Source organism: Phyllostomus hastatus, unplaced genomic scaffold (genome assembly GCF_019186645.2).
Source record: "Phyllostomus hastatus isolate PE091 unplaced genomic scaffold, TTU_PhHast_1.1 phas_scaffold_78, whole genome shotgun sequence".
Classification (NCBI taxonomy): Eukaryota; Metazoa; Chordata; class Mammalia; order Chiroptera; family Phyllostomidae; genus Phyllostomus; species Phyllostomus hastatus.
Window position 1 is genome coordinate 55,976,449 of NW_025334041.1, and position 26,361 is coordinate 56,002,809.

At 38.3% G+C, this 26,361-nt stretch overlaps 1 protein-coding gene across 1 annotated transcript in view; it reads right to left on the reverse strand.

The window, feature by feature from the left end:
* The window catches only part of GLI3 (GLI family zinc finger 3), a 284,734-nt gene that overhangs the window by 55,257 nt on the left and 203,116 nt on the right, over positions 1-26,361 (reverse strand). Inside the window, exons 7-10 of the mRNA XM_045827801.1 lie at positions 25,783-25,984; positions 9,378-9,591; positions 7,441-7,554; positions 5,829-5,969 (exon numbers count right to left, since the gene is read on the reverse strand). Of these exons, the coding sequence (XP_045683757.1) occupies positions 5,829-5,969; positions 7,441-7,554; positions 9,378-9,591; positions 25,783-25,984 (671 nt within the window). The remainder of the gene's footprint in view (positions 1-5,828; positions 5,970-7,440; positions 7,555-9,377; positions 9,592-25,782; positions 25,985-26,361) is intronic.

The following is a 26,361-nucleotide window of genomic DNA, read 5'->3' on the forward strand; positions in this document are numbered from 1 at the left end:
AGAACCAATCAATATGCTTTTGATAGAAAAATCCTCCCCAAATAGCAGAAACAGTTACTTGAATGAAAATTTTGATGAAATATTTCAGGGGATACATACAATGAAACATTTCAGGGGTATAAAATGGCTAAGCAAATTTAAGGAAGAAACTAAGACATTAATTACTCTGTACTAGTTATATCTATTCAAAATACTGATTTGTTACTCTTCATTCAAGTGTTAAGGTACATTAGTAAAGGGAACATTTTAATAATTCAGTCATTACCCAAGTACTTACCATCCCCTAAAAAAATTAACCACAATTATTCTGGAAGGCACTTAATCTACAGGGTTGAACTAGACCCTGGGAAAGAGATGGCAAGTATCTTTCTCCTCAAAACCCCACCTGAAAGCAGCCACCCATTATAAGCTGTACATCCTCACCCTTACCTCCATGACTAAAATGGGGGCAGAGCTCAGCACAGAACTCCACGCAATGGCCAGCCAACAAGCTGGCACTTATAAGAAACCTGATTATCATCCCTATCCTAAGGACTATCCAATTCAAATCTTTCACTTGCTTTTACTAAAAGTGATGATCAAGGAAGCAAAATTTCTTGGCCAAGTCCCATCAATCAGACACAGACTGGGGAAGAGAATGAAGTCTCTGCTTCAGTTAAGTGCATGTCCCAATTCAGCAAAAATGAATATTAAATAAGCCTTAGAGCTAACATGCAGAAGCCACAAAACCCAACAGTGCCTCTCCCCTCCCCTACCCCACTCACCCTGCAAAACACTAATACATAAAACAAAGAAAAATGAAGTCACCCCTCTTAGACCCTCTGTCTGTTTCTCATTAGGCCTGCTGCATGTGATCTGTTTGGCCTTGAACATTGGAGATGGCATTTATTTTCAAGGCTGTTTCACAATATGATAAGTGAGAAAATAACATTCTAAAGGGTCAAACAGTTCCAAGGAGGTCATCCTCAGGGTCAGAGCAGAGATGGGGCTGCCACTCACAATTCCCGTGGCCCTGGAAGGTTTTTACTGGTGAACCACACAGCCCTCTAAAGTCCCTACTTTGTCTAATCTCCTGAGTGTCTTTATGGGAACAATTTCTGAAGGTGCAATTTAGTCAGTTAAGTTTTTTTTAAAAAAAATGTAACCCTGGAGGCACAATTGTCAAAGGATGACTTTGAAGTTGGTATTTCTTAGTCTACATTTTACATGCAATATTTCCAAATAATTAAAGTAACTAAATTAACTAGTAACTCCATGCAGAAAAAATAAGATCAAAATCTCCACTCATTTCTTTTACATTTTATATGAACATAAAACTAATTTTGGACTCGTATCTGAGACTCCATCACATCTTAAACTCAGTTTTCTCTTAGGTAATGATATACAATGCAACTTGAGCAAAGGGATCAAAATTAGATGGAAAACATTTAAAATGCAAATTTGGGATCATGGTATTAATATGAAAATAATGTTTTCACCACATCCTAACTCCTCCCCATGTTTCTATGGATGCATCAATTCTTCACAGATTACATGTGCTTTCTTTACATCTAAATCTCTATGATATTAAAAAGAAAGCCCTTCATTTTCATGCTGCCAATGCATAGAATTTACTTTCAAATGGCAACAAAGGTGATTATGACTATTCTTTCAATAAAGGAAACTTCAGCATGAGTTTAGAGATTAAAATTTGTAGCATCTTAATGCATTTAAAATTTAAGTAGGTGGTCAATCACTATATAAGATGAATTTTGACATCATACTTAAAAGACACAAGTAGAGGAAGGACTTCACAAACTGAAATGTTACCCAGTTAAAGCTGGGGCTGATGTATCCACATCTCACATTCTCTGCCATCCAGCTCTACTAGCATGAGACAACAGCCCCCCACAGTGCAATTGCCAAGATCATTTTGCTGGGGCTGGGGCAGTGAATAAAACTGTTTAAAAATAATTGGATCTTTTAAGGACCTTTGGAGAGAATATTATATGTGCTATTTCTTAAGCCAATACAGAGGGTTAAATTGTTGTTGAAATAGAGGATAAGGAACTGCAGTGATACAGCAAACAGGTGGTCATTAGGCATGGTGATTATACAATTTTTATTCTTTTGGATTCCAGCAACCATGTTTTCAAGTATAATTAGCCCTTCAGCAGTGGTGACCCACAATGAGGTGAACGTTCTTCACATTTATTCCCTTTCCTCTTTTTAAAAAAGCCTCTCAAAACACCTGTGGTATCTACACAATGTCATTAAGAAACAAAGTGTGCTGGTTTCCAAGAACCTGAGACTAATGTGTGCTGCATGCTGTGCACATTTCAGATATTCAGTCATCTAACAGCCAAAGACAGAACTGACTTCTAAGACTGAATTAACACAAGAGGAACATGAGAAGGAATGGAAAGCCCTCACACCTGTGTGAGAAGCCAGGCCAGAAGACAGATTTGAGTTGTTTTACCTAACAACAAAAGCTGAATTAAATAAAACAAAAACAGAAACAATATTTTGAGAATTGATATTCTACAAATGTAAATTTGAGATTCATGATTTTTGTAACATATAGTACAACAGAGTCTAATTAGTTTAGAAATGAATAAAAATGTAGATTTTTCAACTTATTTTGAGATGTTAGAATATGTGCTTTCAGATGTCAAGGGAAGAGAAACTGTCTGCATCTTGACAAATCAATAATAAATGCAGTCTTAATCAAAGACATTTTAAATTAATTAACTTTTATTCTATGTATCCTTATTCTCTTATTGCCTTCTATTTTAACCAACACCAAGAAAGGGACAAACTACAACAAAAACTTTGTGAACAAAAATATACATGTATCTTCTTAGCTTCTGGGCATAGAAGTACATTTGTGACAGATTTAATACTAGTTTGAGAGTAACTAGGCCCAATTATAATTATCTTGCTGGGAAGAGAAATTAAACATCCAGAGATAAAGACCCCATAGAAAACCTAGGATAAACACACAGTTGGAGAACAGGGCCTCTAAATAAAGGAGAAGAGAAGGGCAAGGCAATATTTAGCACATCTGTCTGGACAGCAATGGGACAAGGTAATCTTTTCAAGAGAACATGAAGTGCATTACACTGGAAATGAGACTACCTGGTGGGCAGAGTAAGCCAATTCCTTAATTCTCCTCTTCAACTTTGTGATTTGCTAATGTGAAACACATGTCTCTCTTTTGCACCAAGTTCAAATGACTCTGGAATTCCAACCGCGCAGCTCAGTGACTGAACCAGAACAAGGGGAGAACTTGTCAGGATTTAAGAGCTTTCAGCAAAGCCCTTCAATTGCAGCCAGCACCCTATTCCACAGAAGGATATCAATTATAGATAGTGACTTGCTTTAGCAGGCAGTCGGGACTGTCAGACACTAGATAGACAACCATGAAGAATCATGAATCTTTCTATTAACTGTAAGAGGGGGGAAAAGAATGGGTCATGGCTATAAATAAGGCACAGCATCAGAATGGTTTAACACCTTGCATCTTGGTTGTATGTACCATGAAAATTCAACTAATTCACAAAATGTCCTCTTTCCAAGGAAAGTCGTAAGAACAAAAGCAGTTAATGCTTCCTTCTGTCCTTAAAAGTAGTGGTTTTTGCAAGTGGTGTTATTTCTATCTACCACCAAAAAATTAGGTGGACTGAAGTACCTATTCATTCAATCAACAAAAAACTTCTTCCAGCTATTTGAAATTTTAAAAAATGTACTGTAGTCATTCATATTCTTACAATAAAACAGATAACAGATAAAACTATCAAAACATTGATAGTTCAAGCAAACTTATCTTAAAACTACTCAAATCTCTCTATTAAAACAACATCACTGCCTATAACATTTCACTACTGAGATTAAATACAAAAAACTGCATTATTCACTGTTTTTTAAAGGCTTTCATGTTCAGTAGGCAGCAAAAAGGTTAATTTATTACCACAACCCAAAAATGTTACCTTAAATCTGGCCTCTAATGAACAGCACAATTCCCTTTAAATGTAGACCTCCTATTTACATGTAAGCTCCTATTTCATCCCTCATTTGAAAATGGCTGAACCATAATCATAGCACTCCTTGGGAACGACAACGACTTATCCACAGAAAGATACAATGAAGCTGCATCATTTTTCAGAAGGACATTTTAACAAGCACTACCAACATCTCGGTTATGATGGCAGTTGTTACATAAACAATTTTCTCATTTATGTTGTATACTCATTATATCACACAGGGTATTCCTGGCATTCTATAGTCTTTGGGAATATTTCTCTACCTTAAAATAAAATTTCAAAACCTTTTTTTCCACTTTAGTATGACAATGTCTGTGGTTTCCATTAAAACAGTCAGCAAGAATAAAAGGGCCATTAAGTTAGGCTTGGCTTAAAAATAACACTCGTAGCAAATTAAAGAGGAAAAAAAATAAAGGTAATGGAAAAATTTGAAAATATACCTTAATTTAAACCATCTGATTTTCTAATTTATTGCTGTGCTGAGAAATCTGTAATTCTTCCTATACCATTACAAGGAGACACAATTAAAAAAGAAACAGAGGGGGGAAAACCCTGCTTAGGTCATGTTAAATCCTCAAAACATTCTGAATATACCAAATCTCAAAACCAGCAAATCATATATTTAACAGTATAATGTAACTGCAATGTGTGAAACATATTACACAGGATGAGCCAAGTTTCAGAAGACTCACTTCAAAGGCTCATGCAGCCTATAAAGCGTGTGGGATGTGTGAGGAATTTTATAATTTTAGTGTTTAAATGGAGGAGAATTATCATGAAATATGGATCATCTAAAAATAAAAGTTACTAGAAAAGAGAATGAGTGTGTATATGAGGGATAGTCACAATAAAAGCTGCTCTTTCAGATTTTCCATTATATTAAACGCTTATGAAACTGCCACACTTTGTAAACCATCCTTAATGCCTTAATGCCTGTCCTGTACCAGAGTGGGTGGGCTACCTCTTTCTTTTTCTTTATCATCGAAATGCCCTTCCATCTCAGTTGCTTGTGGTCCCATTTTCCAGTGAGGCTTTACTGGCGTGAGAGAAAATGCCAAATAAAATGAAACACGAGCAAAGGGCTAACCACGTATGAGTACATAGGGTGGGGAGTGCTGCATTATATGAAACAATACACATGGGAGTAAGGGGAAAGATTTTAGAACTTGTTATGACAAAGAAGGTGTGGTTCTCAATCTGACCACGCTGCAGTTTTGAAAAATGGACATCATTAAACTCATTTAACAATACATATTGGTTTTCCCATAAATTGTTGGCCCTATAAGAGTTGGCTTTAAGTCAAGAAACTGTGTTAATGCTTGCCCCATGCATCTACCTATCTCACACAGAGTACTAATTGCTGCATAAAACAAAGGGAGATTCCTGAAGCTTTCTGAGAGGAAGGTAAAAGAAAAAAAGGAATCCCATGACAATAGTTTCTGCTGTTACTCTTGGAAAGGAGACTCAAATTTGGTTAAAAGGTTTATAATAATTCATGTCCAGCTTACTATTATTACTCAATAACCATCAAAGCTGCTACCTTAAAATAGCGGCTTCTCAGAGTCAGGACCAGAGTCATTATACTCTCCACTGAAGACTTTATTGAATTTTACACTAAGCTTTAGCTGACTGAACAGGTCAAGCACTGTGGCTCAGAGTTCTCTTTATTCTCAGAAAGTCATAAAGGCCTCTCCATTTTGTAACACTGGGAGCTACAAAACTTGACTCAGCACAGGGTAAAGGAGGCTGATCTCCCAGAAAGGTCACATAGTTGTAAAGCTTAGTTCCAGAGTCCCTTTCACTTACGTGCACCAGATGCTCTTGGGTGTCAAACTCCCGTGTGCAGCCTTCCCAGTGGCAGTTTGTCTCATAGACAACTTCAGGCTCCTGCTTGCTTTCATCTTTGTCCCCTTCTTCCTTCACCAAGGTGGTAACTTCTGGCTGTTCCTGATAGGCAGCGGGTAAGGGGAGGGAAGAGAGGGGAAAAAAACCAGACACAATGGGAGAAAAGATAAGAAGAGATGTTTTTCTTGATGCAATTTTTCCATGAAGATAAAATAGAGCCCAGTTCTATCAAATGGGTTTTGTGAATGGAAGAAATCAAACATAAGGAATCATTTGTGTGCATTTTTCATATATATCAAACACATCTTCACTAACTTATGATTAAAGATAACAGTCCAAACCATAATGATCATAAGAAGTTGAGGCCAAGCTCTACTGTTCTTGAACACAAAGGAGAAAAAAAACCCAAATTAATGTAAAATGTTATTTCATAAGAGAAGCAATTAAACTAGGTCATGTCTTTACTCTCCAAAACTGGTCTTTCTCTTTTGGTTAGATTCCTTCAGTATATTAATATATTTATTCTCATATTTTGGAATCCAAGGAAATAATTACTAGTAATTCTAATTCTGTTTTCCTTGCTGTTAGAGTCTGTAAGAGGCACTTGTGGATATTATAGGGAAGTGTCTTTTTTGTTCAACTCCTAATGTTCAATGATACACTCTTTGTCTAAGAACAATGGCATCTAAAGCTTGGTGAGGGTAGGGGACATGGTATAGTCTTTCCTAGTCTTCTCAAGCAGCTTTGTACCAATTTAGATACAACAAATTTCTAGGAGTCTGGGAGACAATTAGATGTATAGATTTGAGTTCTAATCTGAGGCTATATGACAAAAATTGTATACAAGCATTTAGGTGTAGCCAGCAAGGTTGTTGACTAGTAAAATACAGGAGGAAGGACAAATTTCAGAACTCATAACATGCATCTTCAATGTTTTCACAAAAATGGACATTTGGGCTAAAACTGCCTGAGGCTTGGGCTGAAGCAGCCTGACCATAGCAAGATCCAGATTCTATGAATGTCCAAACTCTTGTCCAACCCCTATTTCTGGGAATTAATATTCACTGACCTCTTTCCTGTGTTAGGCACAGGGACCCTAGGAGATGATATTATGATAACATTCACTTCTTTAAACTGAGGCTCAAATGATCTAAGTGGAATTTTTAAACTTGTCCTTTCAGGACTTTGGGTAAAGGGCTGGAACATAAGTGCCTTAAGATAGGTTAGTTGTGCCTTGATTCCTCCTTGTTCTCCAGGCTCTCCTGGAAAGTAAGAAGTGACAAAATAAGAATTAAAAAAAAAACCCAACACATTAATATAGGGAACATAACTAGCTCTGCCCAGCTCAGGTTTAGGGTCAGGAGCCACAATTCAGGCCCATGATTTGGGCTAAGGACCGAAGCCTGGTCATGTCGATAGTCAGTAACATAAATCTAACCACTTACTCTATGAACCACAGTTTATATCCCATATAGCTTCCTGCATTGTTTGTGTTTACTTCTGAGCTAGAGAAACAAATTGAGTCAAGTTCTGTAACTGGCTTTCTGTCATGTGCAGAGCCCAGGTGCCTCACCTGCTGACCCCGTGGCCCCGGGCTAGGGAGGTCCTCATCAGGTTTGATCTTAGATCGTTTGTTGTGCATCAGGTCACCAGTACTGCTCACTGCAGACTCACTTGTGGGCTTGTTCTGTCAGTCACAGTGGCAGAAACAGAGACAAAACTTAGGTTTTGATCAATGAGCAGAACCATTGCTACATCATGCAACTTGAGAGGAGCAGGCTTGTTTGGCACTACAGCAATGAGTCTGATAACACTCTAATACCATGGTAACAGGAAATACATACATGAGGCAGCTCCATGATTTTACCTCAAGAGTATAAACTCCCTTTGTCTTTAGAAGCTAGTAGAACAGAGCTGGGAGCCTGGGATTTAACAAGTTCCAATAGCGTATTTAAAAGAACAAAACTGGGCCTTGGCTGGTGTAGCTCAACAGATTGAGTGCAGGCCTTCGAACCAAAGGGTTGCTAGTTCGATTCCCAGTCAGGGCACCTGCCTGGGATGTAGGCCAAGTCAGGTCCCCAGTAGGGGGCGTGCGAGCAGCAGACACACATTAATGTATCTTTCTCTCCCTCTCTCCTTTTCTTCCCCTCTCCCTAAAAATACATAAAATCTTAAAAAAATTTTTTAAAAGAACAAAATTGTGAAGTAGGTAGAAAACCCACATGAACTATTTACAAAGTTCTTTAATTAGAGCATCCAGATTCTTCTCTGAGCATGATCAGCATGGAGATAAGGATAGTTTTATTCTTACTCTGAAGTATCACACTAGTGGACTGTGACCAAATGAGAGCAACACATTCATGCAGGCATTTCTATTGAACAGATGTATAGACAGCACTGGGTCAGAATGAAGCCTTTTTAAGCAGCCACATTTCTTCCAAGGATAAAATAACTTTAATGGAAGAAGCTGTTATTTATTGAGGAGCACATAGATAGCATATTAATCAAAACTGAAGATAACAGCCCTGGTTTCAGAAGACAGACTGCATACAGTATGAAAGTCCTGAGACAAGGAAAATGGGGACAGATTCATAGATGGAGAGCATGATGACAGCTAGTGGGCAGGGGGAGGGATTGAGCAAAAAGAAAAAAGGACTCATGGACATAGACAACAGTGTGGTGATTCCATGGGGAAGGTAAGTAAAAAAAAATAAAATTATGTGAGAGAAATAGAATAGATAATAGGAGTTCAAGGAAGACAAATAATAATGTAAAATTTCTAATTGCAAATGGATAATGGTAAGGTAGGTAACAAATTCTACAGTCTTTGGTTCATTAGAGTCATGTAAAAATCTATTAGCTTTATTTTAAAATAATCAAGATTTGTAATATGTAGAAAACCACATGATTTGAAGCTGCTTAAACCTAAGTTAAAACATATTTTATACCAATTTTAACATGTGCAAAGTGAAACAATTTTTTCAAAATTATGTGAGGGGGAAGTCGGAAGATCATTTAGTTCTTAACTATGCCTTCATCAAACCCATGAAAGCCCAGATGCCACCCAGAATTCTCTGGGAGCACTCTTCCAGCCCTGCCCACCCTTTACCGTATTCATGAGTCAGAGCCAAGTAACATTGCCATAGGGTAAATTAGTTTTTCCTTTCACATTCCTCTAGTACACAAAAGGTCTGGGAAAGCAGAAGAGGGCTGAAAAGGAGGGAACTGAAAGAAGAGAAATATGTAGGGGGAAAAAAGCAGGAAACAAAGGGCATTGAAAGTTATCCCACCCCATTCCAATTTTGCCAAAGGATATCCTACTTCTAACAAATAATTTAGTTATTACCAATGACTCTTGGAAAGTATATTTGTCATTTCTATGTTATTTGTATTATTGCAAATTTTTACAAAGTAAACATTCAATAAACATCATTTGGATGAAACAAAAAAAAATTGGAAGTCTCCAGGGTACTGTGCCTATGAAGACCAGCTCATCCAGCTGTCTCTCACCTGTGAGGACTCAGAAGGGCCAGAGCTGACCTGTACAGGGTTCAGAACTGTTGGGATCCCCGGAATAGGCCTCTGTGTTGGAAATGTTGGGGCAGGATGGATGAGCGGAGGACTGTGTCCAAAGGCTGAGCCTAAGCTCTGCTGTCTGCTTAAGATTTGTTGATGCACATGGAGAGACACAGGTGCAGAAGGGTAGGTGAAACTCAAGGCAGGGCTGCATAGGGGAAATAAAGAGCAGGAAACCATCATTTACAAAGAAAAAAGAGAGTAGGGCAGCACCCCATGTTTGCAACTTTATACCTAGTTTTACCAGCCTAACTAATATCAAGTCTGTCTGTTTAAATTAGAAGGTAAAAACAATGATTGACAAACATCCTGAGAACTTCCAAGAGAAAGATGACAAGAAACACATGCGAACACACATACGTAGACTTTAAATAAGATTCAGCAAAATGAAACAAAAGGCACTGGCTCAGTAGCAGCTATTTATTGCAATAACAAACTTTATACAAAAAAAAAAAGAAAATGGGTGACTACAAGCTTTATAGCACTTTTATTGGCTCTCAATCCCATATGTTCCTGTGCATGGAGCAATTCCTTTAATCTTGGCTTACACTGTGCACTTTCATATGTCTCAGATCTTATTACAAAAGGAAAGAAAATCAATTGGTTAAATGTGTTTTGAACACCATGCTTGTCATATCACTCATTTGTTTGTAAAGATGGAAAGCCTGGTTCATCCAGAATGCCACCTAAAGTATTTCCATCAGTACCGTCTGGTTACAGAAGCTGATGGATTAACCTCTCCTGGGTGAAATTGGTGATCAATGGGCTTTGATGGAGGAATATTCCAATGGGAGAGTACAGCTTCCTCTTCCAGTTAAACAGCCTTAAATGTCTATTAAAGACCATTATACATGCTAATGACTATCACTACTTCATTATGCCACAGGATTTCCCAGGCTACAGTAAGTTCAGAAACTGCATTATCATTAAAGATATCTCGATTAGTAGGCAGTGCCAAATTATCCTTTGTGCCAGCAGGGTTTAGGAATCAAATCCTCTTAAAAGAATGAAGTGCCCTTGAGGAATCTGCCAATGCTTAAAAATGCATGAAAACTATAAATGCATTCATGAAAATTTTCTTAAAGAATAAATATATATATTCATATGTGTATATAGGAAAAATATATATATTTCCTTCATCTTGCTGTGTAATACACAAAAAGAATCAGGACTTTTTCTAGTGTCAAAGATAGAATTCATGCAAATTTACAATCTGGTGGATTAATTACTATTGCTGTTAAGCATACTAACTGAGAATATACTAATTACAGTAACAAAATTCATACCATTTCAACAACTTTAAGTGATAATTCTGAAGATATATACTCTGTTCATTAATGTGACTCCATATTTTGCCTATTTGACTACAATCCATAACAGGCAACTTCAGTGGGATTACATTACTATTATTCCAGAGAATCTCACGTTATAATGGTATGCCCATTTAAAACTGAATATCATTAAGAATACCCTAGGAGAATTTCACTAGGCTTAGGAGTAACTCTCCTTTCATTCCGTATTATATTTCCTTAATAAAGGAAAGCAGAGACATTGTGAAAACAGTCATTGTTCAAAGTTAGGGAGAAGTCAGTATAATATTCTGTTTCTGCAGCACTATAGTTTCTGCTAGTGTTTCTGAAAGCAACCATGAATGATTACAGCGAGACTTAGCGAAGGTAGCTGTGTGGATGATTGATAGGGCGTTAATCAAAAGATGCATATCTGCCTCAGAATTTGTTCACAGCTTTCTTCTAATAGCTGATTTCATGTTTGCTGAGCTCTATGCCAGTTTGTCCAATTTATTTTTCAGTGTACAAGCCATTCATCAAAAAAACCACAATGATTTAACACCTTCCCCTTTTGCTTTTGGTGAATGGGTATTACTAAGTGTAACTACCTTATTTTATTCATTAAAAAAACAAAAAACAAAAGATACCTCTACACATACATTTACAATGTGACACAGACTTTGCAGGAACCTCCATAAACCTCTCCAGAGTTCCCTGAGCCCACATGATGCAGTGGGCTTGGGAAGGGGACTCCTGTGGTCACTTACATTCTAGTTCTAGAAGGCAGAATATTTGAGGGCTCAAAAAATCGGGACCTAATTAAGAATCAGGACCATTGAAAACACATTTCACAAAGCAGAAAATGCCCTCAGTTATATTACTAATTTTAAAACATTAGTAGCTTGATGAGGTAAGTAGTTTTACTTTTCAAATGATGTAAGATAAGAGAGAAGACAAAAGCCAGGCCCACCATTCCTGCTGCAGTCCCATTCTGAGGTGCATTCTTTCCAACTTCAGAAAACACCGAAAGGGGCTGAAAAAGCTTATAGCACATTTAAGTAACATCCCCTTTTGGGGCTGCTTTTTGGCTGGTAAAACCAGGCAGCAGGAATAAACATTCTCCAAAACCCATATGATCTGATTCCAAAGGATAGAGAACATACAGAGGGAACAAGTGATTTTCAGCTGTCACTGCTTCTTCGTAATAAGCTAGCAACAGAAACCTTCTCTTCCATAAGGCACATATGGAGGCCTGAGCTCAACCAAGAAGCACTGGTGGTGCTGCTGGCTCCTCAAGGTGCTTCAGATTACAAAGGTTATTTAGAATGTGATGACAGAAGAGACGTTCTTGACTTTGTCACAGCATTGGTGCATGGATTTGAAAGCCAAGGGTCCTCTTGCTCTCTAAGCAAACTGTGAAGTTTTTGACCACGTTTTGTAAGGAAACAGCAGAGGATGCGCAATGAGTGGGCAATGACTGGGCACTGCCCAAGATGTCCCCCCTCCCACATGCATGAAAAGAACCTCAAGAGGACTTCTTGCCAGTGTTGGGCCAGGAGAGCTGAGCCGGCTATCACGTCCTGCTCTGTGACCCTGACTGGTGGTGAGCTGTCATCAGAAGAAGCTCTGCCTGTAAGTCTCTGCACACCAGTAATTGCTGTGTCCTTCCAAAAACTCAGCATAGCTGCTTCCTTTATTACTGAGGTCATGGCTTAAATGTCACCTCCTCAGAAAGAGAAGCCAGCTGAAACCGATATCCTCATCTCCATCAAAATGAGCCCTTTTGCAGCACCTTGCCCAAATAATTTTCTATTGTTTTACAATTTTACTCTCACCACAGCACACAGCACTGTCTGAACTAACATTCTCTCTCACCCTCTAGAATGTTGTGTGGTTTAGGTGAATTGGGCCCTGCTCTGTCCTACTCCCTCCTGACCCCTGGTGCCTGGAATATTGCCTGGCATGTGGCAGGCACCCAATTTTGAGACAAAGAGTGACTGAATAACTTCGGTAATGTATTAATATCTCATTGCTGCTGAAACAAATTACCACAAATTTAGTGGTTTAAAACAACACATGCGCATTATCTCACAGCTCTGGTGGTCAGAGTCTCAAACAGGTGTACAAGGCTGTTTCTCTGGAGTCTTTAGGCACCATGCTTCTTTCAGCTTCTACAGGCTGCTGACATCCTAGGCTCCTAGCCCCCTTCTCCTCTCACTCTCACCTGACATCTCCCACCTCACTATTATAAGGACCCTTGTGGTTTCATTAAGGCCACCTGAATAATCCAGGATAATCTCTTCATCTCAAAATCCCTAACTTAATCAAAGCCACAAAATTTCTTTTGCCACATAAGGCAACATGTTCATGGGTTCCAGGGATTAAGACATGGACATTTTTGGAAGCCATTATTGTCTACCACACTCAGAATAGTTTTAAAGAAAAACTTGTTTTCCTCTGTAAACTACAATTTGATATATCTGTAAAACAGTATTACATAAACAAAACTAGTTAGTGTCTACATTCACATCTTTCTACAAACTTCAGCAGCTGACAAAAGATTTTGCTGATTACAGAGGTCTGAATTTTTAAAAAGTAAGTTGTACCTTTAGAAGCCTTACAAAATCCTAAATGGTTCCTGTATTTATTCCATAATTTCCTAGAAACAAAGAGTATCAATATTGTTGAAAATTTTTACAAATCTCTTCTGTCTCCTCTAAACAAGGACCGAGTTTAATCTAAAGCTTGGTCTACCTGAGCTTTATTACCTCAAGCCTTTACATTTCTGCTAAGTGTATTCTTTCTTATGGATCACTTATATAGAAGTTAATTTTCTATTCTGACTTCGAAATTCTCTTCACTCAACATTCTTTAAGTACGATTAAAAATATTTTTATAACTTTCACTTCTTTTCTACATGACTACATGAAAAATAGGATATTTAAAAAGACACAAATGATTATAACAATGTGACTTAAAACTGTTAATCTATAGTTAGTAAGATTTCTAGAAAGTATGAGATGGCCCAGGTCTTCCTAAGCAACGAACTACCATGGTCACATGCCTCCTGAGATAACAATCCAAAAATAAGTTTTATGGAGAAAAAGAAAAAGAGGTAGCAAAATCATTAAAGTCTGAGGAATGAGGGTTCAACAGTCTGGAGTGTGGAGTTAATATTAATTATGCAATATGCAAATATGTGTTCCCAATGTCCTACTTCAGACAGTGTGCAGTGGTATCTGGAGGAGCTTCTAGAAACTATTGTTCTTTGTGAAACCTTTTTCAAAAACACTCTTCCAGGACAACATTTATAAAGCCAGAATAAATTAATCCAAACATTATTTTACCCTTTATTTTACTAAAGACTGAAAAAGAAAAAAAATGTGGATTTTAGATCTCTAGCTATAATTTGTCCTGGTGGTATCCTCACACCAAAAATAACTTGTATCAATCAGGACAGATTTATGGTTACTGATTTTTGTTTGATAGAATACCTTAAAGGGGCATTCTGCTGTCTGCAGTGACACAGGGACAGAGTTCTGAGCACGTCTAAGTAAAGATAATTACTCACAGTCACTTCCACCTTTAAATTCAGCTCAGAGCTAAATTAAAAATGATCAAAACACTGTTGTCTGAGTGGGAACCAATTCTTCTACTTCCAAAGATTTAAAATTCAAATTCCCAAAGTCTGAATCTTTAAGAAAGTTTTGATGGTGATTTTGTTTTTGTTTGTTTGTTTAGTAAAACTAAGGACTGTGTTTTATTCTGCTGGTCTCTTTTTTTAGTATATTTCATTGATTATGCTATTACAAATGTTCCAAATTTTGTTCTCCTTTATCCCCTTCCATCCTGCAGCCTCCAACCCTCCAGCATAACCCGCCCCGCCCCCGCCAGCTCAGTCTATGTCCATGGGTTGTACATACAAATTCTTTGGCTTCTCCATTTCCTATACCATTCTTAACCTCTCTATGTCTATGTTGTGCTTACAAACTATGCTTCTTATTCCCTGTAACTTTTCCCCCATTCTCCCCCTCCTCCCCACTGATAACCCTCCATATGATCTCCCTTTCTGTGATTCTATTCCTGTTCTAGTAGTTTTGCTTAGTTTTTGTTTTGTAGGTTCAGTTGTTGGTAGTTTTGAGTTTGTTGCCATTTTACTGTTAATAGTTTTTTATCTTCTTTTTCTTAAATAAGTCCCTTTAACATTTCATATAATGAAGACTTGGTGATGATGAACTCCTTTAACTTTATTGTGTCTGGGAAACACTTTATATGCTTTTTCATTCAAAATGATAGCTTTGCTAGATAGAGTAATGTTGGATGTAGGTCCTTGCCTTTCATGACTCTGAATACTTCTTTCCAGCCCCTTCTTGCCTGTAAAGTTTCTTTTGAGAAATCAGTTGATAGTCATATGGAAACTCCTTTGTAGGTTAACTCCTTTTCTCTTGCTGCTTTTAAGATTCTCTCCTTGCCTTTCATCTTGGGTAACTAAACTGTGATGTGTCTTTGTGTTTCTTCTTGGATCCAACTTCTTTAGGATTCCCTGAGCATCCTGGACTTGTATGTCTAGTTCTTTTGCCAGATCAGAGAAGCTTTCCTTCATTATTTGCTGAAATAAGTTTTCAATGTCTTGCTGTTGTTCTTCTCCTTTGGCACCCCTATGACTCAGATGTTGGGACATTTAAAGTTGTCCTAGAGGTTTCTCAGCCTCTCCTCATTTTTCTGAATTCTTGTTTCTTCATTCTGTTCCGGCTGGATGTTTATATCTTCCTTTTGTTCCAAGTCATTGATTTGAATCCCAGTTTCCTTCCCTTCGTTGTTGGTTCCCTGCATATTTTCCTTTATTTCACTTTGATTAGCCTTCATTTCTTCCTTCATATTGTGACCTCACTCAATCATTTCTGTGGGCATCCTGATTATAAGTGTTTTGAACTCTCCATCTGATAGGGTGGCTATCTCCTCCTTGCTTACTTTTTTTTTTCTTTTCCTGGAGTTTAGACCTGTTCTTTCATTTGGGCCACATTTCTTTGTCTTGAAAAACATGTTACATTGTAAGGGATGGAGCCTCAGGTATTCATCAGGGCAGGGCAACCAACTTCTCTGTATTGCCACACTGTATGTGGGGAACAGGTCAGAGAAGGAACAATGCTTTTGCTTGGTTCTCACCCCACTTTGTCACTGTCCTTGTTTCCCACAAGTGGACTGTGTCCTTTCAGGTGCTGATTCCCTTGTGGGTGGGTTTGTGTATATTCTAGGACCTCATGGGCCTCTCCAATGAACTCTTTTGTGAGACTGGGAGTTTCTCCTACCACTACAAGCCCCACAGGTTTTTACAGCCAGAGGTTTTGAGGCTTTAGTTTCCCACACTGGAAAGCTGGGTTGCTTACTCTGTCCCACTCCGCAGTTGTTCCTCATGGCTTATCCGAACTCACTGTGGGACTGCCCAGTCAGCCAGCTGCAGCCTTGCTCTCCTGCTCTACCACCCTGCTGCGTGTCCTCACTGCCCTGGGCTGCATGTCTCTGCCCCTCAGGTATACCAGTGTGGGTGAATGTTTCTTTAACACTTTGTCAGACTTCCATGTAGTTTGATTTTTTTTTTTTTGCTGTTCTGGTTGTTTTTTGTTTCTAAATTGGTTGTTATCCTCCTTTTGGTTGTGCAATTAAGTGAAGTGTTTCTACCTATGCCTCCATCTTGGCTGGAACTGTCTGACTTTTTTTTAAATTCTCTATCAAAAATCATAAGTTTTGTCAACAGTTTTTACAAAATGTGGTCAAATATGGCAAACTGGGCCTTGTTTCTTAATATCGAAGTAAAAAGCACAGTAGCACCTCACTTACCTGGAAGTCTTTTTGTCTGGAAATCTCAACAGTTATCCCCATTTGGTTAAAATTTGGGTATAAGTAGAAAGGAAGGATGCTAAACAACTAAAATAAATACCATAAAATCCATGCACTATATCATTCATTAATTCAGCAAGTTTTAACTGAATATTTTCTTTATATCCCATTTAAATTTCTAAGGAGTAAAATAATTATTTGCATCTGGAAAATTATATATTAATTAATATCAGTACATAAAACTTTGAAATCTATAATCATGTTTGACTACTATAAGAAACATTATTTTTTTCAAGCCAAGGAAGTGATGTGAGTCAACATTTGTACAGAAACCCTTGTCATCAATGTGTAAATAAAATTCATATTTAATTCCTGGAATGATATATAAATGGCACACTTAAAAGTTCATGTTGTAGAAAATAATTAAGCATTTATTCAACCCCCCTCCATACACATAGGAGTATTTAGATTCAAGTCAAAGGGATAAAACCCAATTAAAATTGCATATGCAAAGGTCCATAATGTGTTTTAAAAACACTTTAGGAATTCTATATGTGATGGGGGTTAAGAAGGGAGAAACTGTACTGGATAACTTAATGTACCATAAATACAGTAGCATAATTTGGCCTGCTGCAGACCTTTATTTTGGAGGGATAAACAGTTAATTATAATATTAAGGAAACTGTTTTCAAATAAAAATGAAGGAAAAATTTGAGGAATGATAAGAAAGGTAGCAAGAGGTTGGTCACCTAGTCACTGAATACTTAAAGGTAAAAGTTTCAATTTTGTCTAATAACTTTAATCCACATGGCATTTTAACCCTTCTCTAAAGTAATAGTTTTTCCTTAGAGTTGCCATGGGAATTTCTCTTCCACAGATTTGCAGTGCTATATTTGCAGTGCAGTCCTTTGTGTTAATATGCAACGTACTGGTATATGGAGAAAGGATGAAGGAGGCTGTGTAACTGAGTAATACTCTCCATATTTTGTTTATATTTCCTTCAGCAGAAAGGCTCATCCATTTCCAGATTCAGCTCTGGAACCCCATCATGACATGGGGGGTTTCAACCCTGGGCTGGCCAGGCGAAGAGCTAAACCACCATAGAGTCAAAAGTAGGTGGTACTTGGAAGGCTCCTATCACACAGGCAGCACCTCTTTCCCATGGGAAGAGTAAAGAATATGTGGCCTCACTGAATTTTTAAAACATGTCTTGTTTTAAATGTAAAATCATCTCTTAACTACCTATAAAAACACTATTTTTTCAACTGCCCTGGTTGTTAAATTTCATTCAGATGTGAATTTTTAAAATAGTTCATGCTGCAGTAAAAGTCTATTTTCTGTATGCTGAAGGATCCAATGCTGAGATTTACTTTTCAGTATCTCATCTCCCTCCCAACTTCAGCTCATAAAACCAGTATTGCAGGTAGAATTAGGCAACAGTCAACACTGCAGTAACATGAGGACCCCACAATTTGAGAAAATGACTTCAAAAGGAGAGAGAGGAAGTGGGACAAGAAGTACTAGTCTAAACCAACTTTGTGAGCCCTGGCCAGCATGGGTCAGTTGGTTGAGAGTCATCTCACAGAGCGAAAGGTCGTTGGTTCAGTTCCCAGTCAGGGCACATGCCCGAGTTGTAGGCTCTGCCTGCAGTTGGGGCGCTTACAGGAGGCAATCAGTTACCATTTCTTTCCCTCTCTTTCTTGCTCCCTTACCCTCTCTCTAAAATAAAAATAAAACAACTTTGTGGCTGTTGTACTAACAAGGGCATCCACTTTCAGGTTACAGCTGTGAAATTTATTGCTCAACCACTGCCATTCAAAGTAAAAACACCATTCAAAGTAAGAACAGTTCTTTCCAGTTTTGTAGAGAATGAGCCAACAGCTATTATTATTTGTGTATAGGTAGGTTAGGGACACACTTAACATGCAGGCACTTCTATTTGAAACAAATAAATAAATAAGGTTTCCATTGGCATCCATAACAGCTTCCACAGCACATTTACTAGAAAATCCAGCAGCCTCAAAAGTCATGAGCTCACAAATAAAGGCCTACATACTCACAAAATAGTATGTGTGGCCCCCAATGTTTACAGTGGGAAATACATTTTTCAAATAATACTATAGACAGAAATCCACTAGGCATTTGGCCTTACATGAACAAAGTGTTCTAAAGGCTTTAAAAGGTATTTGCCAAACAGACAAAACCTCCAGGACTATGAAGGGCAGTGACACACTCTCCAATGAGATCTGGCTGAAAGCACTGGTTAGGATAATATATTAATATAAACATAATTAAATTTTTTAAAACATCATCAGATATTATTTCTCTACTGTAAATGGTGCTTCTCACCAATTTCTGTAGTTGTACCTCCTACTTGAGGGACAGAAAAAGGAAGTTCAAAGTTACACTCACCAGGTTCTGCCCCATAAGTAACTGAGTGCCTTTCATTCAGCCCAATAACCTCCTTGACCATCAGCTTTCTTATCCCTACAACAATGCAGCCCCTGTTCCTGGATCTATGATCCAGGACACCGTGTATAACTTGATCCCTGCTCACTTCCGACCTTGTATTTTGGTACAGGTAAACACTTCCCTGTGTTTACTTCCATCTGGAGCCCTGAGCTGCTGACAGTCCCTCAAAAACCGAACTACCCATTCAGAACAACATCAGCTCCACTCATTCATTTGTATCTAATTAGAAGCTTTTCCCTATGTGAGTTCCATGAGGACATTGGTCATGTCTCTCACTTATTTTTGTAGCCCCCATGACCAGCTCAGTGACTAGCACACAGATTCAGTTAAGTATTTAGGGAACGAATGAGTAACTGATTTAAAAAAAAGTACTATATAAAACCAATGACCACATCTGAGAGTAAATGAAAACTATCTTTGTTAGCAAATATTAATTATTTACACTGATGCTGGGGGGAGAGAAGGTTGTCTTCTAATTCTTAGAAGATACAATCAGACAGTTTTGAGGACACTGGTAATTTGGCATTGTATTCCTCTATTTCCCAACCAACTCATTTTTGCATTGTTTCTTCAACATAAACATGTTGACCCCAGCAACAGTGCACAGCCAAGTTGCTGTGAAGGCCAAGCTGGTTCCTACTCTACCTTGGGAAGTGGCAAGGGACCTGCCAGATACATCCTTATTCCTGTTGTTAGAAAGTGCTGATGCTGAATGACGTGGAAAACACAACCTGCTCTCTGCTTACTGGGCAGCGCTTGTCAATGCTGACAATAGAAACTACCACAACTTCTGATGCTGTAGCTCTAGGCACCCAACACTCCCTTTCATTGAAATATCTGTCCTGGCCATGTCAGACCTAAAACTCCTAAGGATATGAAACCATCTTCATTTTAGCCATTAAACTGAAAGCAAGAAAGCTGTAATTGGTGGTTTATAGAGTGTGTTACTCATTTTTTCATTCTATGTATTTATATTTGCCAGAAGACTACAGGCAAATGAGTGTCATTTGAAATACCTCTTCCAATGGCAGCTCAGTTTCTTGGGGTAGGTATTAGTGTAGAAAAAAACTATTTCTAATATAATGTCATTATTTGTATACCTATAACATTAGCTTTAACCATATAGAATGGGGATTACATGTTGTATTTGATAAATGTGAATCATTTCATCTTAATGGGTGTCTTCAGGTGATAGAGAAGTTGAAGTTTGAGGCAGTAAATACTTTATAATATCATTTCCAAGTACATGCAGTGATGGTTTTTGAATTATCATTTTAGTTATGACATGAAAAAAAGATTCATGATCTAACAGTTGGACAATATGTTTGAAAAACACATACAGTCAAACCTGGTTCTTGACATCTCCTAGGTCAAACACTTTGCTTCTCAAACAGCCTTCCAGAACAAATTAAGTTCGAGAACCAAAGTTCCACTGTAATTAAGTATTTGTTTTAAGACTTGCTTTCTATGGCATTTTTATAGAAGTCTGAATTATTAAGTATATATTATCTTATCTTATCTTAATATAAGAACCATATAGGAACTTAAGACAGACATTAGGTTTTTTATCTCTTTGTTACATCCACCCTCCTATCTCTGTATAACTATCAACATATGGACATATTAATGCCCTATTCATATAGACTATAACTTGTTGTTCAATTATAGTTGTACCAACTTTTCCCTCCTTGCTCTCCCTAGTCTGCCCAGCCCCCTCTCCCTCAGTCAGTCCTGCCCTGTTGTCCATTACCATGGGTCCTTTATACATGTTCCTTATAGACTGTAACTTTCTGAAAACCATAATTATTCATCTATGACATAAAAATTCCTTTAATAAAGGTGATTACAATTCTAGTTACTAATTAAAGAGTTCCTTGATTTATTTATTTAAGAAATGTTTGTTGAAAGCCCTGGCTGGCGTAGCTCAGTGGATTGAGCACAGGCTGAGAACCAAAGCATCGCAGATTCGATCCCCAGTCAGGGCACATGCCTGGGTTGCAGGCCACGGCCCCCAGCAACCACACATCAGTGTTTCTCTCTCTCTCTTTCTCCCTCCCTTCCCTCTCTAAAAAAGATAAATAAATAAAACCTTTTAAAAAATCTTTAAAAAAAAGAAATATTTGTTGAGTGGTGTCAGGTGTGTCAAGAGTGCAGACTTTGTGGTGCATGGAGTGTGGCCATGAACAAGAAATACACGGTTCTCAGCTTTCTGGTACTATGTTCTACAGGAGAAAGCATACAGTAAATTACACAATGAATAAACACAGGAATTTCAAATAGTGATGAATGGTATTATTAGCCTCTTGGAGAGTAACAAGACAGAAATGCGAAGGAAATGGCCATGACATTCTTCAGGAAACTCAACGTGTGTCCTTAAACACTGACACTTTAGACAGTGTCAGTGTTTAGACAACTTTAGACAACTAACATCATTCCTCTATGTACTGTTAATACCGAAAACAGACTAGATATTAGAAAACATGTATGTATGAAAGGCAAATATGTTTGGGGTAAATTAAAAAGCAAGGTTTCAGAGTGCTGACACAAATGCCCACCAGGCATGACCTTTGTCAACCTCCTCTTGCAAAGACCCACTGTGTTGATGCATAGAACAAGAACAGCACTATGCTTTCCAAAACCTGTGAGACAAAAACAGTGAATATGCCTCAGGCCTGCTGTGTAGCAGAGCTTAAGTGCATCCTGAATGCACATTTCACTTGTCCTACTTACTGATTAGTCCTCAAAACAGTTTTTAGATTTCACAAAATGAAACTTAGAACAGAGGAAGCAAAGTAACATTTCTCTAGCTAAAGAATGGGTAAGCAGTACTGGTAATAATTATTGTTTATATAGCAAGCTCTCCTCTTCTTGGGTTATGTGTACTACCTTATATGCATTAAAACCTACATCTTAACCTAACATATAGTACATGTGTACTAAAGAAAAAGAGGTCACACTACAAGAGAAAGGACAGATGGAAAAGACCTGAAAGCACAAAAGAACAGGAGGATGTGATGGCCCAGGTCTCCTGACTGCAACAAGGTCCTCTGGACCTCTTGTTCCAGTTCTAATGACAATCATGAGGTATGTTGTAGCTCCTTAGAGGCAGGGGACTATGATAATTTTAAGTTCGTATACCTTTTTTAAGTATATTTTATTGATTATGATGTTACAGTTGAACCAATTTTTCCCCCTCTGCCCCCTCCACCCAGTACCCCCTTCCTTCTAGCAATCCCCCCCTTAGTTCCTATCCATGGATTGTGTCTGTAAGTTCTTTGGCTTCTCCCTTTCCTATACTGTTCTTGACATCCCCCTGTCTATCCTGTATTGACCAATTATGCCTCTTAATTCCTGTACCTTTTCCCCGCCTCTCCCTGTTCCCACTCCCAGCTGATAACCCTCATCAGGATCTCCATACCTATGACTCTATTCCTGTTCTGGTTGTTTATTTAGTTTGTTTTTGCTTTTTACATTCAATTGTTGACAGTTTTGAGTTTGTTATCATTTTAATGTTCATAATTTTTATCTTCTTTTTCTTAAATAAGTTTCTTTAACATTTTATGCAATAATGGCTTAGTAATGTTGAATTCTTTTCTTTACCTTGTCTGTGAAGCACTTTATCTGCCCTTCCATTCTAAATGATAGCTTTGCTGAATAGAGTAATCTTGGATATAGGTCCTTGCTTTTCATGACTTTGAATACTTCTTTCCAGCCCCTTCTTGCCTGTAGAGTTTCTTTTGAGAAATCAGCTGGTAGTATTACGGGAATTCCTTTGTAGGTAACTCTCTGCTTTTCTCTTGCTGCTTTTAAGATTCTCCCTTTATCTTTAACTTGTGGCATTTTAATTAGGATGTATATCGGCGTGGTCCTTTTTGGACCCAACTTGTTTGGGACTCTCTGTAGTTCCTGGACTAGTATGTCTATTTCCTTCACCAAGTTAAGGAAATTTTCTTTCATCATTTTTTCAAATAAGTTTTCAATTTCTTGCTCTTCCTCTTCTCCTTCTGGTACCCCTATGATATGGATGTTGGTACATTTAAAGTTGTCTCACAGGTTCCTAAGCCTCTCCTTATTTCTTTGAATTCTTGTCTCTTCTTTCTGTCTTGGTTGAATGTTTATTTCTTCCTTTTGCTGCAAATCATTGATTTGAATCCCAGCTTCCTTCCTTTTACTCTTGGTTCCCTGTATATTTTTCTTTATTTCACTTTGTGTAACCTTCATAGATGCCCTGTCAAGATGGAGGTATAGGTAGAGACGCTTCGTCTCCTCACCCAACCATAAAAAGAATTACAACCAGGTCTCAAAAACAAATAACACCCAGGACTGTCAGAAAATTGAGCTGTATGGAAGTCTGATAACCAAGGATTTAAATAAGCCACATTCATCCAGATGCGTAGGAAGGGTGGGATTGCAAAGATGGATGGAGATGTGGTGTAGTGTGGACAAGCAGTGGTGGTGGCAGCAGCAGTGGAATGGACAGTCCTGCATTCACTTGTGTTGGATAAAAATTGGGAGGGGGACCCTGAGTGTGAGCGAGCCCAGTTCTAGGCCATACTATACACCTCAAAGTTCCAGCACTCGGAAGAGAAACTCCCATTACCTTTGGCTGTAAAAACCAGTGGCGAACTGGGCAGCAGAAGAAACTTCTAGACTTTCACTACATAAAGGGCCCTCATGGACTCAGAATGTATGCCAACTCTAGGGCAGCAGCTGAGAGGGCACCAATTGCATACAGAAGTGGGTGAAGTGACTGGAAACAGGGTGAGCACCAGTTGGACCTCTGGTGGCTAGGCGGCAGCATCGTCCCCTCTGCCCCCCTCTCCCCATGAGCAGAGCCATGGAGCAGCAAAGCAGGTTGCCTCTCCCTGGCAATTACCAAAACTCCACCCCACAAAATTTACAGATGCCTTTGCTACGTAAGACACAGTACTAAGAAAGGGATTAAAAGCAGCTCCACCTAATACACAGAAACAAACACAGAGAGGCTGTCAAATTGAGGAAGCAAAGAAATAAGGCCCAAATAAAAGAACCGAACAAAACCCCAGAGAAAGAACTAAACAAAATGGAGACAATCAACCTATCAGAGCAGAGTTCAAAACACTGGTATTAAGAATGCTCAGAGAACTCATTGAGTACAACAAAAAAATAAAGGAAGAAATGAAGGTTAAAGAGTGTAATCCAGTCAGTATATTGACATCTTTCAAGTACTAGTACCAGATTACCTGGGCAAAGGCTATCCCAAAGTTAGCAAGATGCTGGGGTAAAATTAAAGACAACACTGTATTTTGCACACTATATTTTAATCTAAATCCTTTAGATGCTGTAGAAAGTCAAGAGAGCTGGACAGAGAGCAAGAGGGAAGAAAAATTTACAAGAAACATGAAAAATGCAAACTCTGAGTGATTCTGTGTGAATACTATCATCTACCACATTTCTACTACTTTGACACTATGATTTCTAGTTAAGCCACATAATAATTATATGGTCAAGGGCAATCTATGACACCAGGAATATTTGCCAGAGGGGCAGAACAGCCATGTCACAGTTCTGAGGTGGGTATACTGTCTCAGAGCCAGACTTGGGATGATCACAGGGGTAGCACAACCAGGCCATGGTAGCTCGTCTCCTGGATAGATCATTTAGGGTCAGTTTCCCTGAGGCTCTACCTATGGGTAAGGGTCTTCATTTTGGAATTTCAAATCCACACCAGCTTTAATTAAACATGATCTTTTTCCTATGCAACAGGTATTTTGTCTTAGTTTACAGGTGTGAACAACTTCAAAAGGCCAACCACTAAACCAGGTCTGCACAGATGGTTGGTGGCAAAGCTGGAATCTTATTACAGATATCCCCAACTCCAAAGACACATTTGTGACTCCAGTGGCTAATTCTGAAAACATACAGAACCCCTTTCTATCTACTGACTGCTATCATGTAAGTGGAGTTATTTGCTTTGCTCCAAGTTTCTATACTTTATTGACCATATTAAAAGAACAAAGGAACACTGCAGAAAATGACATCATATAAAGATGGGGATTTATAACATTTAAACACTAACTTGCCTGCCAAGGAGCATTGCTGATAATTGAACAGGAAAAGAATTTAAACTGTAATTGATATCATTCTGAAAGAAACAATCAGTATTCATCATTTCTAGTTAATATGGTATGTTACTATGACAAAATTTTTTCCCTGGATTTCCTGTGATAGATATGCCTTACAATGTCATCCACACTTATTTTCCATTAGATTAAAGGCCCTGCTGTCACCTTTTCTTTCTTCTACCCAGTGCACACTTTACCCCAGTAGTAACAGCTGTGAATTATACCATGCCTGGTCTTTTGCTTTCACCTCTTGTTCTTGCATGTGTTGCACGACCAGGTATGAGGTCAGTTTTTCCTCTGAGAAGTATAACCAGTAAGAGGGGCTAGGATTAAAAGATTTGCCATACTCACTGTCTCTATGAAGTAAATTTCATCATAACTGAAGAACTACTATTTCTATATATGGACTACTGACTAAAGTCTGCAAAAATAATTATTGTGGGCTCAGTAAATGGATCTGGAATTCAGTGTAGTGATATTTGATCTGCATTCTGGGTCAGGCCCAATGTCATGTTGCTGTATTCTTCCTCACTGGAAGTCAGTACTGCAAATCCCAGTGCAGTCCAGAGCTGAGGTTTTACTAAAGAAACAAATACATACATAAAGAAACAAATACAGCTTTGGGAAAATACATACCTGATTGCACTTGCAGATAAGTGACCATAGGAGCCACTTGCTGAAGAGCTGCTGCGAGAATTATTGAGAATTGTGACCAAGGAGTTAGGAGATGTCCTTATCATGGTCTGAAGGTCAAAGCTATGATCGGATAGTGGTGATATGGACAGTGTACGTTTTCGGTTTGGCCTGGCTGACAGCCTGGGGCTCGGGAATCTCGTGCCTGTTAATAAACAAAACAGAACCTGAATACCTGCAGTACTTGTTATTTATTGCTACTCGCCTGTATGGAAGAAATGAAGGATAAGAAGTGGCAACTTGTGATGACAAGTAACTCTCCTCCCACTTGTGATCTACTGGATACAATTGAGGAAATTAGGGAGAAGTATTTATCTTCCAGGGGCTTACCTCAGGGGAGCTCTGTTTATTAATGTGCAGGCAAAATGATAAATTGCTAAACAAAAGGGAAAGACTTTTATGTGTTATCCCTCTCATTTCTAGTGATTTATGACTCTGATGGCTGCTTAGATATTCCCAATCATTAATTCACCACAAGCAACAAAGACAGTGGTTCCCACAGTTACACAACACACCACCCTC